Raw genomic sequence first — 14,854 nt, forward strand, 5'->3', positions numbered from 1 at the left:
AGTCTCAATGTAAACGGTAATATTGATGAGTGTGGAAAAGGCAGGGAAGAGGATTGACAATAAGTGACACTCATTGTTTTCATCTGAGCTTTGAGACTGCAAGAGGAACACAGGAATGAGATGTATGGGAACAAACCCCTTCTTTTTCCACGTAAATGGAGTGGAAATTGGACACTGTTTTGGTGTACAGCAAAATCCTAAGCCCATAGATGGGTTGAACGTGGTCATGTTGGACATCCTGGTTTCACAGCAGACACTGGAGGAAAACAGCCTGTATTCATAAGAGGCTGTCCCTCGGGTCACTGCCCAGAATATCCGGAGTTGGTGCTCACAGGGTTGGGAACTCCCCTGGACCAGACAGGCTTTGGATATGGGGGGCACCAAGCTCCCCGGGGCCATGCTTCCACAGCTCTCTTCTCACCTCAGTTCTTGACCATTTCCCAAACCTCTGACCTCACCTTCATTCATCCGTGGTGAACACACTAAAGCTGGCCTTCAAAGCTTGCGACAGAGGAGAATTGGGCTTCATCTCTGGGAACTACAACTAGGGAGTGGAGACTCAGTTCTGGCCTGAGAAGAGGGAGAAGACCCTGGATCCCACTGTGGATGGGAAGAAGTATGTGTTTCTCTTTTGTGCTTGGACTCTGTGTCCAGGCATGTCTGAGATGTGATGAAGATGAATCTTCCTTTCCTTGTCCATTTTCTCATGCCAGAGAATTGAAATCTTATATTCTATTAACTCTTTTTGTTCTGTTCATCCAGACTCTACAAAGGAGAAAGGAAAAGATGTGATACTGTAATTTTGCTCCATTTGTCTAAAATGGGTAGGCTGCAACTCCTCATGAAATGATACCTTTTCTAGCTCTTGTTGGAGGTGTCTCAGGACTCATTACTTTGGGGAACCTGCAACTGTGTCAGTCTGGGGAAACTGCAAATATTCTTGTCTTATATTTGTCTCCAGCCAATTGTGATGGACTCCAGTGACCTGCAATTGCTGTTACTGCAGGTAAAATGTACCTGAGTCAGGCCACAGTTCTCCTGGACTATGAGCCCCTGGCCATGTTCCTGAGGCGATTCTGTTCATCTAAATATAATAATAATAACACACTAAAAATGGCAAGCCATTGTTAAATCCTGAAGTCTCATTTGAAAATTACTAAATGTCTTTTTATGGTGTTTACATTCTATGTAGACAGATAAACTACACACACACACACACACACACACGCACACAGAAGAATGGATTGGTTCATGTATAAAAGTAAATAATTCAAGATGAGAAGATGAAATGTCACGGCACCTACTATTCTGTTTTAGATAAAGGGTCTATGAAAAGATTGATTTCTTTTTATGTTTTATTTGTTGACATTTGAACACAAACTATGTAAGTGAGGGAGTTGATTTGAAAGGGAGAAGAGCAAGTTCAAACACATTCAGGTGAGGTCATGCTTTACCTGTTTTAATTGAAATGATCCATCTTGGGAGTAGATCAATAACTGAGATGGTGCCAGGAATGTTAAAAAGCTTTTGTCAGTCCTAAATATTGACAAATAAAATTTAATTAAACTCTTAGAAGAAAACACAAGGGAAAGCTTCACAACATTGGATTTGGCAGTGATTCTTTAGATGTGACAACAACGGCACAGGCAACTACAGAAAAAATAAACAAGTTAGACTTTATGAAAATTTTGAAATATTGTGACTAAAAAGACAACATCAGTTACTTCACATGCCAAGGAAAAAGAACTGTTAAGACAATATTGTCAAAGTAAAAAGACAACCCACAGAATGGGAGAAAATGTTTTCAAATCATATCACCTGTAAGGGATTAACATCCAGAATACACAGACAACTCCTAAAACTCAATCACAATAAGCTCAATTCAAAAATTGGCAAAGTACTTAAACAGACATTTCTCCAAAGAACATACACATGAAAAGATATTCAGCATCACGAATCATTAGGGAAATACAAACTAAAACTACACCAGATGCCATTTCATACCCCTTAGGATGGGTATCATCAAAACAACAACAACAACAACAACAAAGTTTCTATACATTAACAACAAACTACCCAAAAAAGTTTACAAGAAAATAAGCCCATTTACAATAACTACAGAAAACAAAACATGCAGGAATAAATTCATCCAAGGAGTAGAAAGATCTGTACACAAAAGCTATAAAACATTGATGAAAAAACTCAAGAAAAAAACAAATAAATCAAAAGATATTCCATGTTCACAGATCAGAAGGATTAATGTTGTTAAAATGTCCATTCTATCCAAAGTGATTCAATGCAACCATTATCAAAAATCCAATGTAATTTTTTTTACAGAAATAGAAAAAACAGTCCTAAAATTCATGTGGAACCACAAAAGACCTCAAATAACCAAAGCCATCTAGAGGGAAAGGAAAAAAGTTGGAAGTATTACATTACCTAAACACAAACTACATTACAAAGTTATAGTAATTAAAACAACACAGTACTTGCATAAAAACAGACACATAGACCAATGGAAGTGATTCATAGCACAGGAAAAAAATGCATGCATTTAGGGTCAAACAATTTTTGGGAAGTTGTCAAGAACCAACAATGGAGAAGGAACAGTCTCTTTAATAAATGGGATTGGGAGACTGCATGTCCACATGCAGAAGAATGGAAGTGGACATTTTTCTCACAAAACATACAAAGTCAACTCAAGATAGATTAATGACTTAAATGTAAGATGAAAGACTATAATCCCAGCAATTCGGGAGGCCAAGGCGGGCAGATCACCTAAGGTCAGGATTCCAAGACCAGCATGGCCAACATGGTGAAATCCCGTCTCTAATAAAAACGCAAAAAACAGCTCGGTGTGGTTGTGGGTGCCTGTAATCTTAGCTACTCAGGAGGCTGAGACAGGAGAATCACTTGAACCCAGGAGGTAGAGGTTGCAGTGAGCCGAGATCGCACCACTGCACTCCAGCCTGGGCAACAGAGTGAGACTCCATCTTTAAAAAAAAAAAAAAAAAAAATCAACTACTAAAAGAAATCAAGGGAAAACTCCACTGGCTTGGGCAAAACCTTTTTGGATATTATCCCAAAGGCCCAGGCAACAAAAGCAAAAGTAGACAAATGACATTATATCAAATTGAAAGTTTCCGCAAAGAAAAAAAAAAAACTCAACAAGTGGAAAGACAACCTATGGAATGGGAGAATATATTTGCACCCATACATCTAATAAGGAATTAATATCCAAAATACATAAGAAACTCAAACAACTCAATGGTAAGAAATCAAATAACCCAATTAAAAAAAATGGGCAAAGTATCTGAATAGACATTTCTAAGAATAAGACAAATCACCAAAACGTATATGAAAAAATGATTAGCATTACTAAACATCAGCTAAGTAAAAATTAAAACTAGAATGAGATATCACCTCACACCTCTTAGAATGACCATTAATGGTCTGGGCATGGTGGCTCATGCCTGTAATTCAGGCACTTTGGGAGGCCAAGGCAGGGAGATAACCTGAGGTCAGCAGTTCAAAACCAGCCTGTCCAATATGGTGAAACCCCATCTCTACTAAAAATACAAAAATTTGCAGAGTTTGGTGGCACGCACCTGTAGTCCCAGCTACTCTAGAGACTGAGGCAGGGGAATCGCTTGAACCCAGGAGGCAGAGGTTGCAGTACACCGAGATTGTGCCTCCTGCACTCCAGCCTGGGTGACAGAGCAAGACTGAGTCTCCAAAAAAAAAAAAAAAAAAAGACCATTATCAAAAACATAAAAAATAACAAGGGTTAATGAGGATGTGGAGAAAAGGGAACATTTGTATGCAGTTGATGGGAATGTAAATTAGTACAACCATTATGGAAAACAGTCTGGAAGTTCCTGAAAAAATTAAACACAGAATTCCCCTATGTTTCTGCAATCCCACTACTTCGCATGTATCCAAAGGAAGTGGAATCAGTGCATTGAAGAGATATCTGCATTCCCATGTTTACAGCGGCATTATTCATAACAGCCAAGATGTGGAATCACCCTTACTGCCCATCTATGGGTGCATGGACAAAGAAAACGTGGTATACAATAGGAACGTAATGAAGTACTATACAACCTTTACAACAAAGCAGGAAGCCCTGTCATATGTGACAATGTGAATAAACTTACAGGACATTATGCTAGGGGAAAACAATCCAGGCACAGAAAGACAAATGCCACATGATCTCATGTGTGGAGTGTAAGAAGTGGAATCCAGAGAAACAGTAAAATGATCATCGAAAGAACCTGGGCAGGAGAGGGATTGAAGAGATGTTGGTCAAAGGATGCGAAATTTCAGTTGGAAGAAATCAGTTCAAGAGATCCATTGTATGTCTTGGTGACTCCAGTTAATAGCGACATATGGCGTCTTGAACATTACTAAGAGATTAGATTTTAAGTGTTCTCACCACGCACACAAAACATACAAGTATGTGAAAAAATAAATATGATGAAGAGGTTGTTTCATCCATTCCACAATGTGTACCTATATGAAAACATCTTGATGTACACCACAAATACCCTTTTCCTCATTAATTAAATTTGTTTTTTTTTTTTTTTTGAGATGCAGTTTCGCTGCTGTTGCCCAAGCTGAGGTGCAATGGCGTGATCTCCGCTCACTGCAACCTCCACCTCCCAGGTTCAAGCAGTTCTCCTGACTCAGCCTCCCAAGCAGCTGGGACTACAGTTGTGTGCCACCCCATCCAGCTATATTTGTGTTTCTAGTACAGACAGGGTTTCGCCATGTTGGCCAGGCTGGTCTCAAACTCCCGACCTCAGGTGATCCACCTGCTTCACCCTCCCAAAGTGCTGGGATTTCAGGCTGAGCCACCATGCCCAGCCTGTACATTGACTTTCTACCCTTAAACTGTGCTGAAGGTTGTTTCTCAGATGTAGGAGCCTTTGGGCAGAGACTATGGGGTTTCTAGGTATAGAAATTATCTCATCTTCAAACAGAGGTAATTTGATTACCTCTCTCTACTACTCTCTTCTTACTTGGATGCCTTATAATTCTTTCTCTTTCCTGACTGCTCTGTCTAGGACTTCAATTACTATGTTGAATAGGATGGTGAGAGTGGGCATTCTTATCTTGTTTCACTTATGAAGGGAACTTCTTCCAGCTTTTACTCATTCAGTATGATGTTGGTTGTGGGTCTGTCATAGGCGGCTCTTATTATATTGAGTTATGTTTCTTCAATGCTTAGCTTGTTGAGGGCTTTTAACATGAAGAAATGCTTAGTTAAAAGTATGTTCTACATGTGTGTTGAGAAGATCGTGTGGTTTTTGCTTTTAGTTTTGTTTAGGTGATGAATCACATGTATTGATTTGTGTATGTTCAACCAACCTTGCATCCTAAGAATAAAGTCGACTTGATCATGGTGGATTCGCTTTTTGATATGCTGCAGGATTCAGTTCTTAGTATTTTTTGTGGATTTTTGCATCTATGTTCATCAGGAATATTGGCATGTAGTTTTCTTTTGTTTAATGTTCTTTTCTGTCTTTAGTATCAGGGTGCTGCCAGCCTTATAGAATGAGTAAAGGCCACCCTGGACAAACAGTGAGAAACATCTCTTTTTTAAAATTATGAGTTTTGCAAATTTAAAATGCATAGTGAAAAAGTTCTTACAAACTCCAGAAAGGTAGGTGTAAATAAGAGACATTGGTAAGAATGACAGCACAGTAAATGTGTAGATTTCAACCTTCAGTTACTGCAATGTTCCAGTATCAAGTTGGATGATGTTATCAGTCTGATATTTTTTCCTCAAATGAGAGAGAGAAAGAAAGACACACAAACAACACAGGGAGAAAACAAGCACATGTTACAGAGAGACAAAAAGGGAGGCAGGGAACTGTGAATTTGGACTCTTGGGTCATAAGACAAATTCTAGATAACACGACCAGACCCTCAATTGACATATTGTGTTTTTGCTAATAAGGTGGAATTCTATGATGCTAAATAACTATATAGTCTTTTCTACTGAGATTTAAATCATTTTATCTGTTTCTGGCTTAACAGGAAAAATACAACCATGGAAAATTGTGATTTATTTAATACAATTACTCTATAATGTTAATAAAACCTATTAGGTATTTTGCATATTACATATCAAGGAGAGTTTGAATCTCAGGTAGAAACAAAAAAAATACATCAAAAGTTCTTCCTGTGAGTGCAGAATTCAATAGTCCTGCGCAAGGGTAAGTGAGTCTGAGATGTGTTTTGAGTCTGGCCATTGTACATGATGTGAAGTGACAAGTCTAGTCTGCAGTTTTCAGAAACCCTCATTCTTCCCTTGACTGGACTCCCCACTTGAACCTCATATGACGTAGAAGAAGCCTACCTATGTCCCCTTCACATGTTGTGGTCAATGTGTCAACTGCACGATCCAGGCCCCTCACCACATCCTCTGCACTAGTCAGTCGAGCGGAGTCACTGCGTCCTGGCAGCAGAAGCTGCACCATGTCCATGTCACCCATGGTCGTCATCCTGGCATGTCTTGGTGAGTCCTGGAAGGGAAGGAGCACTAGGATTACACTATGGGCCTGTAGATTGGGTGCCTCCCCAGCAGAGAGCCATGTTCTGAAGCAAGTGAGTGGTGAGGCTGAGTTAATTTTCAGTCCAGCATGGCGCCCAATGGCTCAGGAGGAAAGGGCAGGTTGGTGCCGAGATGAATAGTTCATCATGATCTTTCTTTGCAGGGTTCTTCTTGGACCAGAGTGTGTGGGCACACGTAGGTGAGTCCTTCCCCAAATGATGGGTTGCCATCCTCACCCCAATACAAGTGAATTTTCCAGAAATGGGAGGGAGGCAGCACAGAGGGTGGGCTGATGGGCTCACCGTGGGAAGGCCTGGGGGGAGTCTCTCATGAACTAGTAAGAGGAGATCCTGGCATGCTCAGCCCTCTGTTTTGTCTTAGCCCTCCCCAGTCTTTCTTCCCCATGGCTGAGTTGAGCTCTGTGTGGCCCAGGCGGGATACTGAGGTGCTCAAAGCTGGGGTGTGTGGGGGAATGTGGTGTCACCGACAGAGAAGGGAAGGGTAGCAGCGTTAGGAACAGCAGGTCCTCTGAGGACAAGAGCATAACTCACACCCTCCAGCGTTTCCATGATGGTAGGGGCTGCAGTGTGGCTGCTGTCATTCTACCAGAAGAGGAGGGGGAACCACAGCCACGACCCTGTCATTCCAAATCCTCTGATGGAGCTCAGTTGTTTATTGTGGTTCAGGCATTAGCTGATATTCCATTCACAAAGATCATACCCTGCACCCCGTGTCTACTTTGTGTTGTTTGGTGTAACTAATCTTGCATTATTGAAATCTAGTAAGAGTCCCTTACTCAGCACCTGCTCAAAGTTCTCAGCTGACACCTTTGTTGTAGGGAGACGCCATGTCTATGCGGGATGGGTCCTTGCTGTAGCCCTGGGCACCCAGGTGTGGTAGGAGGCTTAGAAAGTGGAAATGGGGGGAATCTTCTGAGCACAGGGAGGGAGGGGCGGCTCCACATACTCCTCTCTAAGGCGGCATCTCCTTCTCCCCAAGGTGGTCAGGACAAGCCCTTCTGCTCTGCCTGGCCCAGCACTGTGGTGCCTCAAGGAGGACACGTGACTCTTCGATGTCACTATCGTCGTGGGCTTAACATCTTCACGCTGTACAAGAAAGATGGGGTCCCTGTCCCTGAGCTCTACAACAGAATATTCTGGAACAGTTTCCTCATTAGCCCTGTGACCCCAGCACACGCAGGGACCTACAGATGTCGAGGTTTTCACCCGCACTCCCCCACTGAGTGGTCGGCACCCAGCAACCCCCTGGTGATCATGGTCACAGGTCAGAGGGCTCCTGTCTGGACTTCTCCTTGTCCCACCTCCTGAATCTGAGAGCTTCTGGTGGGGGTGTCCACCAGAGTCCCATCATCCAGGCCCCGACTGTAGTTGGGGTACAGGGGGATTGAATACAGGGGAATGGGTGCTGTGTTGGGAAGAATAACTGTCCCCACTGATGGCCACATTGTAATCCTTGGAGCCTGTGACTATTTATGTTATAGGGCAGGGGACTGAAGTGGAAGATGGAGCTCAGGTTGTTGATGAGTTGACTTTGAGATGGGGAGACGGCCTGGACTCTCTCACTGGGCTCAGTGTAATCACAAAGGTCCAAAGGAGTGGAGAAGGAAGAGGAGAGTGGGGATTAGAGCAGCGTAGTGGGAGACTCCACCAGCCACTGCGGGCTTTGAAGGTGGAGGAAGGCCACGAGCCACAAAGGCAGGTGGCCTACAGGGGCTGGAGAAGTCAATGGAACTGATTCTCCCGAGTCTCCAGAGGGAATGCAGCCCCGCAGATGCCTTGATTGTAGCCCAGGAAGAACAGGATCTGATTTCTGTCTCCAGAAGTGGAAGGGGTCGGTGTGTTCTCTCCTGGCGCCATGTTTGTGATAATGTTCTCCAGCAACAACAGGAAACAACACAGGAACCCAGGTCAAGGGCAAGTTAAGAAACCAAACAAGAAGGTTGGCTACCCTGAGATCAGCAAGGGTGCACTGCTGATGCCACCACCAGGCTGGCGCCGCATAGGGAGGGATCGACAGGGAGAGTCGGGGATGGAGGGTGAGAGAGCATTAGGCCATAGAGCAGGGGAGCGAGTTCTCAGCTCAGGTGAAGGCAGCTGTGACAAGGAAGAACCAACCTCCCTGAGGAAACTGCCTCTTCTCCTTCCAGGTCTATATGGGAAACCTTCTCTCTCAGCCCAGCCGGGCCCCACGGTTCAGGCAGGAGAGAATGTGACCTTGTCCTGCAGCTCCTGCAGCTCCTTTGACATGTACCATCTATCCAGGGAGGGGGAGGCCCATGAATTTAGGCTCCCTGCAGTGCCCAACGTCAATGGAACATTCCAGGCCAACTTCCCTCTGGGCCCTGCCACCCACGGAGGGACCTACAGATGCTTCGGCTCTTTCCGTGTCTCTCCCTACGAGTGGTCAGACCCGAGTGACCCACTGCTTGTTTCTGTCACAGGTGAGGAAAACCCCATGTCTGTCCCATGTCCTATGATCCTAGAGGCTTAGCTGAGGAACTTCCTACTGATGATGGGAGAGGCATGGACGGATGCAGAGACAACACGCAGCCTGTGTGAGGGCGGGATCCGGGTGCAGGCTGGCAGGCAGGGCACCTCCAAACCCTCCTGCGTGGCCTGCATGGAGGCCCGTAGTCAGGGCTCCAGGCACCCAGGCAGATGGAGAAAGTGGTCAGGACAGACCCAGAGGAGGGAGACTGGGCTCAGTTTGGGGAGATCAGAGGTTCCCTCAGCCCCTCAACCTTATCCATTTCCCAGAAGCCCATCGTGGCCTCTCACCCAAACAGAGATGTCATCACCAACAACCCCTACACCTTTTCTTTTCCTTTGAAAAAATGCTGATTGAGGTTAAATATACCTATATAATTTACCAACTTCACCATTTTTAAGTGTAAAATCTAGGGATCATAAATACCTTTATATGCTGTGTGCGGTGGCTCACACCTGTAATCTCAGCATTTTGAGAGGCCAAGGGAGGTGGATCATTTAAAATCAGGGGCTAGAGACCAGCCTGGCCAACATGAGGGAACCCATCTTTACTAAAAAGACAAAAAAAAAAAAAATTAGCCAGGAATGGTGCCACGCGCCTATGATCCCAGCTACTTGGGAGGCTGAGTCAGGAGAACCGCTTAAACCCAGGAGGCGGAGGTTGCAGTGAGCTGAGATCATGCCACTGCACTGCAGCCTGGTGACACAGACAGACTCTGTCTCTAAATAAATAAATACATACATTTATATTCTTTTTTTGTTACCCTTCACTCCTTCCTTCCTAACCTCTGGTATCCACCATTCTACTCCCTACCTTCATGAGGTCCACCTTTTACATCCTGCATGTGAGTGAGAAATGGGAATCTTTGTAATGACCTCCAGGTCCATCCATGTGGCTGCAAATGACAGGATGCTACTCTTTCTATGGATGAGTTGTCTCCAGTGTGTGTGTACTACATTCTCTCTATCCATTCACCCACTGATGGGCAGGTAGGTTGACTCTACATCTTGGCTACCGTGAACAGTGCTGGAACAGTCATGGGAGTGCAGATGTCACTTCGATACACTGAAGTCCTTTCCTTTGTGTTTACACCCACTAGTGGAATTGCTAGATCCTCTGGACGTTCTCTTTTTAGGTTTTGTTTTATGCTTTTTGTTTTTTTGACATGGAGTTTCACTCTTGTTGCCCAGGCTGGAGTGCAGTGGCACCATCTGGGCTCACTGCAACCTCTACCTCCTGGATTCAAGCAATTCTCCAGCCTCAGCCTACCGAGTAGTTGGGATTACTGGCGCCCGCCACCACGCCTGGCTGATTTTTGTATTTTTAGTAGAGATGGGGTTTCACCATGTTAGCCAGGCTGGTCTTGAACTCCCGACCTCCAGTGATCTGCCCACTTCAGCCTCCCAAGGTGCTGGGATTACAAGTGTGAGCCACAGCGCCTAACTTCTTTTTATTTTTTGAGGAACTTCCGTATTCTTCTCCTCCGTAATGGCTGTACTAATTTACATTCCTATCAGTGGATCAGTGTTCTCCTTTCTCCACCACCTTGCCAGCATTTGTTTTGTCTGTCTTTGAGATAAAACCCATTGTAATGGGGTGAGATGACAGCTCCTTGTGACTTCATTTGCATTTCTCTGATGATTAGTGATACTGAGCATGTTTTCATAAATGCAATGTTCATTTGTATGTTTTGTTCATTGAGAAATGTCTGTTCAGGTCTTTTACTAATTTTATAATTAAATTATTAGTTTTATTGAGGTGTTTGAGCTTCTTTTATATTCTAGTTATTAATCCCCTCTCAGATGCATAGTTTGCAAATATTTGCTCCCATTCTTTGGGTTGTCTCTTCTTCACTTTCTTGGTTGCTGCTTTTGTGGTGCAGAAGCTGCTTCGTTTAATATAATCTCAATGGTCTATCTTTTTTTTTCTGATTACTTGTGTTTTTGAGGTTTTAAACAAAATGTCTTCCCTCAGACATATGTCCTGGAGCATTTCCCCAGTGTTTCCTTTTAGACGTTTAATGGATTCGGGTCTTAGTCATTAATCCATTTTCATTAGATTTTTGTGTATGGTGAGAGGTAGAGGTGCAGTTTCATCCCTCTGCATGTAGATATCCAGTTTTCCCTGCACCATTTATTGAAATGACCGTCCTTTCCAGATTGTAGATTCTTGGAACCTTTGTCAAAGTCTGTTGGATGTAAATGGGTGGATTACATCTGTGTTCTTCATTCTGCTCCATTGTTTTATGTGCTTTTCTTTATGCCAGTGTCATGCTGTTTTGCTTACTACAGCTCTGTAACATATTTTTAAGTCAGGTAGTGTGATGCTCCTGTTTTCTCCTTAAACCTTGAAGTCTCAAGACCGTTGGTATCACGTACAATTATTACGGAGAAGGGGATGCCAGGACCCCCAGGGCCCAACATTAGATAATAGAATGTTGGCCATGAACCAACCTCAAAGATTTCCATTGAGTAGAAGACAGGCATCCTCATTGCCACACCTCTCTCCTGTCCCGTGTTCTAGGAAACCCTTCAAGTAGTTGGCCTTCACCCACCGAACCAAGCTTCAAAACTGGTAAGTCAAGGACCCCTGTTATCTCTGCTTTTGGAAACCTGGGGAGGTAGAAGCCTTGGATTCAAGCATTGGCTCAGCACCTGCCAGCTCTGTGACTGTGGGCCTGTCTTCCATTGTCTCTGAGACACTCCAACAGCAAAAGGGATCTGGGCCCAGCACAGGGCTCTGTGAATTCTCTTAATCTTTAATTTTCTGCTGCTGAGACCTCAGGGTAGAAGGATGAGTGCAAATCAGACATTCTTCTCAGGAAAAATGCGGTGTTTGTTCTGCCTGCATCCCTAACCGGGGGACAAATGCCTGGGGGCTTGAGGAAGGAAGGAAGGGGAACATTTCTGAGGGTGGGGTGTTTGTAGAGAAGTTCTACTTGCCAAGGAATGAGCTCCTGTCCGTCATGATCCAACCCTGGTTGACTTAGCAGAACAAGAGCTTTGCGGTAAGAGACAACGTAGTTCATCCACGCACATGACACCTCCACTTACTCGTTCAGCCACTGCCCCATGCTCAGACTGTGCAGTGTGGAACCTTTTCCTATGTTGCCATAACAAATTTCCACAAGCTTCATGGATGGAAACCACATTTTTAAAAAATATCTCATGGTGCTGTAGCTCAGAAGTATGAAATGCATCATCTCACTGGGCTAAAATCAAGGTGACAGCAAGGCTGCCTTCTCTCTGAAGGTTCCAGGCAATAATCTGCTTCCTCACTTTCCCAGCTCCTAGAGGCTCCCACGTTCCTTGGCTCCTGGTCCCCGTCTTCCTTCCTCAAAGTCCACAAAGGCTGGTCACGTCTCTCACGGCATCACTCAGACCCTTCTTCCCTGTCCACACCTCTTTCTCTGAATGTTGCTCTGCCTTCTTTCTCATCTTTTAAGGACTTTGGCATTCTATTGGAAATGCCAAGATAATCCGTCATAAATTCCCTAAAATCATCTAGGATACCCTCCTTTTAAGTTTAGCTGATTAGCAACCGTTATTCCATCTGCAAACTTCATTCCTCCTTTAATGTAAAATAACATATTCACAAGATGTGGAGACTGGGACATGGACATTTTGGGGTGGGGCGGCATTCTCCTCCTTTCCACAAATGGTAAACAGGATGCATTTGGCCTCTGCTCTTAGGACCCTGATATTGCAAACAATTAAAAGGGAGGGCAGAAAATGAATGCACAAGTGGACCAATAAATGAATGATCCACTGGGAAGCATCTGTGCATGAGATTGATTGATTGGTTGTTTTTATGAGACAGTGTCTCCCTCTGTGCCCCAGGCTGGAGTGCAGTGGTGGGATCTCGGCTCACTGCAGCCTCCACTTCCCAGGTTCAAGTGATTCTCCTCACTCAGCTTCCCGAGAGGCTGGGATTACACCCATGTCCCATCACGCCTGGCTAATTTTTTTTAGTATTTCTTTTAGTACAGACAAGGTTTTACCATGTTGCCCAGGCTGTCTCAAACTCCCAACCTTAAGGGATCCGCCCGCCTCAGCCTCCCAAAGTGCTGAGATTAGAGGCGTGAGCCACGGCGCCAAGCCGTATTTTAAAATAAATAATAGATAATGATGAGTGTATAATTTCAAGTGACAGAGAAGTTCTCACTGATCAAATAATACTTGTGACCTTAATGAAAAAAAATAGATCAATCCCTGGAAGACTGGCGGAAGGATTTTCCACACACAGCTGTCAGCCGTGAAGGCACAAAGGTGAAAACAATCTGATGTTGAAGGAAGAGGCTGTGCCTGAAATGCTGGGAATGAGCTGGGGAGAATGGCAAGTCGACTGTAGAGAGACGGAGAGCACACTGGGTACACAGGAAACTAAGGAGGAACAAGGAGTGTGTGTTTTATACTCACAGCCCTTAGACTCACCTCGGGGTAACCAGGAATCCCTACATGATTAATAGTGACTGACATGAAAATCAGGGAGGCCCAGGTGCGTAACTGGAATCTAGGAGACGGTAGAAAAGGCAATTCCCGCCCCACTGGTGAAATGTGGTGCTGATTTAGACACTAAATGAATGAAAGATGCACACAAGATGTGTTTGTGAGGTAGAGTAATTTGCAGGGAGGGCTTGCCTAGTTTGATTTTTCCTAATTGTTTAATTTTCACTTCATTAATTTCTTTCTGAGATTGATTTTTCCTACATGTAAATCAATACTTGGCAGAGGAGTGATCGATACATGAGGGGTGGTGCAAAGGAAGAAACCAATTGTAATATAACACGCAAGGTTCTGAACGGTGGCTCACACCTGTAACCCAACATTTTGGGAGGCTGAGGAGGCTGGATCAAATGAGGTCAGGAGTTTGAAATCAGCCTGGACAACATGGTCAAACCCCATCGCTACTAAATGTACAAAAACTAGCTGGGCGTGGTGGCTCATGTCTGTAATACAAGCTATTCGGGAAGCTGAAGCAGGAGAATGGTTTCAACCAGGGAGGGAGAGGTTTCAGTGAGCCAAGATTGCGTCATTGGACTACACCCAAGTGACCAAGTGAGACTTCATCTCAAAAAAAAGAAATAAAAAATACATATAGTATAACATACACGAATGACAAAGGCACACCAATTCCAATCATCATTTTTCTATTTCTCTATAATGACTTCTTTGATCCTTTATCTTATCCATAAGAAAATCAGGTGAAAACATCTTCCTTATTTGGCTTTCTGTGAGCATGAGATCATATGGAAAATGTGAAACCCACCAGCACAGGTCCTGGAATAGAGAACGTGATCTGTTCATGGCATAAAACTTGCCCCTTCACCCAAATCCCCCACCTCACCCCTACTTCCAATCACATTAAGTGATACAGATAGATCATGGGGAGGTAAAAACTAATATTCTTTGGAGTTCAGATCTTGGACTCAGAGACCAGTGCCAGCACTATCTCCTGGTCACCTTTTGTACTAATTCACAGAAAGACAGGCTGTATTGAAGCAAGAGAGGATGGAGGGGGTGGTCCTTTCCCCAGACTCTTGGGTGGAACAGCAGCCTAATATCTGACTCCTAAGATCACAAAAGTAGCACGTTGCCCACGGGCTTCATCATTATTTCCTCGCTGTTTGATATCAGACAGATCAACCTCACTTCTGTTGATTTCAATGTCACTGTTTTTTCATTTCCTTGGAGAATGTAATTTGTCTGAGTCAAGAGGGTTGTGGATGTAGAAACTGTAAAGCACATTCACTGTGTATCAATCCCAGTCCAGTCTTCCCAGAGAAGA

General features: G+C 44.0%; 1 protein-coding gene across 7 annotated transcripts in view; it reads left to right on the top strand.

Moving 5' to 3' along the window:
* The window catches only part of LOC116479192 (killer cell immunoglobulin-like receptor 2DL4), a 32,670-nt gene that overhangs the window by 13,798 nt on the left and 4,018 nt on the right, over positions 1-14,854 (top strand). For 3 of the 7 annotated variants that reach the window (XM_032171126.1, XM_032171129.1, XM_032171130.1), the window contains 2 exons: positions 8,727-9,020; positions 11,591-11,641. In XM_032171126.1, the coding sequence (XP_032027017.1) occupies positions 8,727-9,020; positions 11,591-11,641 (345 nt within the window). Of the gene's footprint in view, positions 1-6,367; positions 6,524-6,722; positions 6,759-7,558; positions 7,844-8,726; positions 9,021-11,590; positions 11,642-14,854 lie in introns of those variants that run through there. The other 4 variants (XM_032171131.2, XM_032171135.2, XM_032171133.2 and 1 more) reach the window with 4 other exon arrangements.

This window comes from Hylobates moloch, unplaced genomic scaffold (assembly GCF_009828535.3).
Source record: "Hylobates moloch isolate HMO894 unplaced genomic scaffold, HMol_V3 SCAFFOLD_12, whole genome shotgun sequence".
NCBI classification, from domain to species: domain Eukaryota; kingdom Metazoa; phylum Chordata; class Mammalia; order Primates; family Hylobatidae; genus Hylobates; species Hylobates moloch.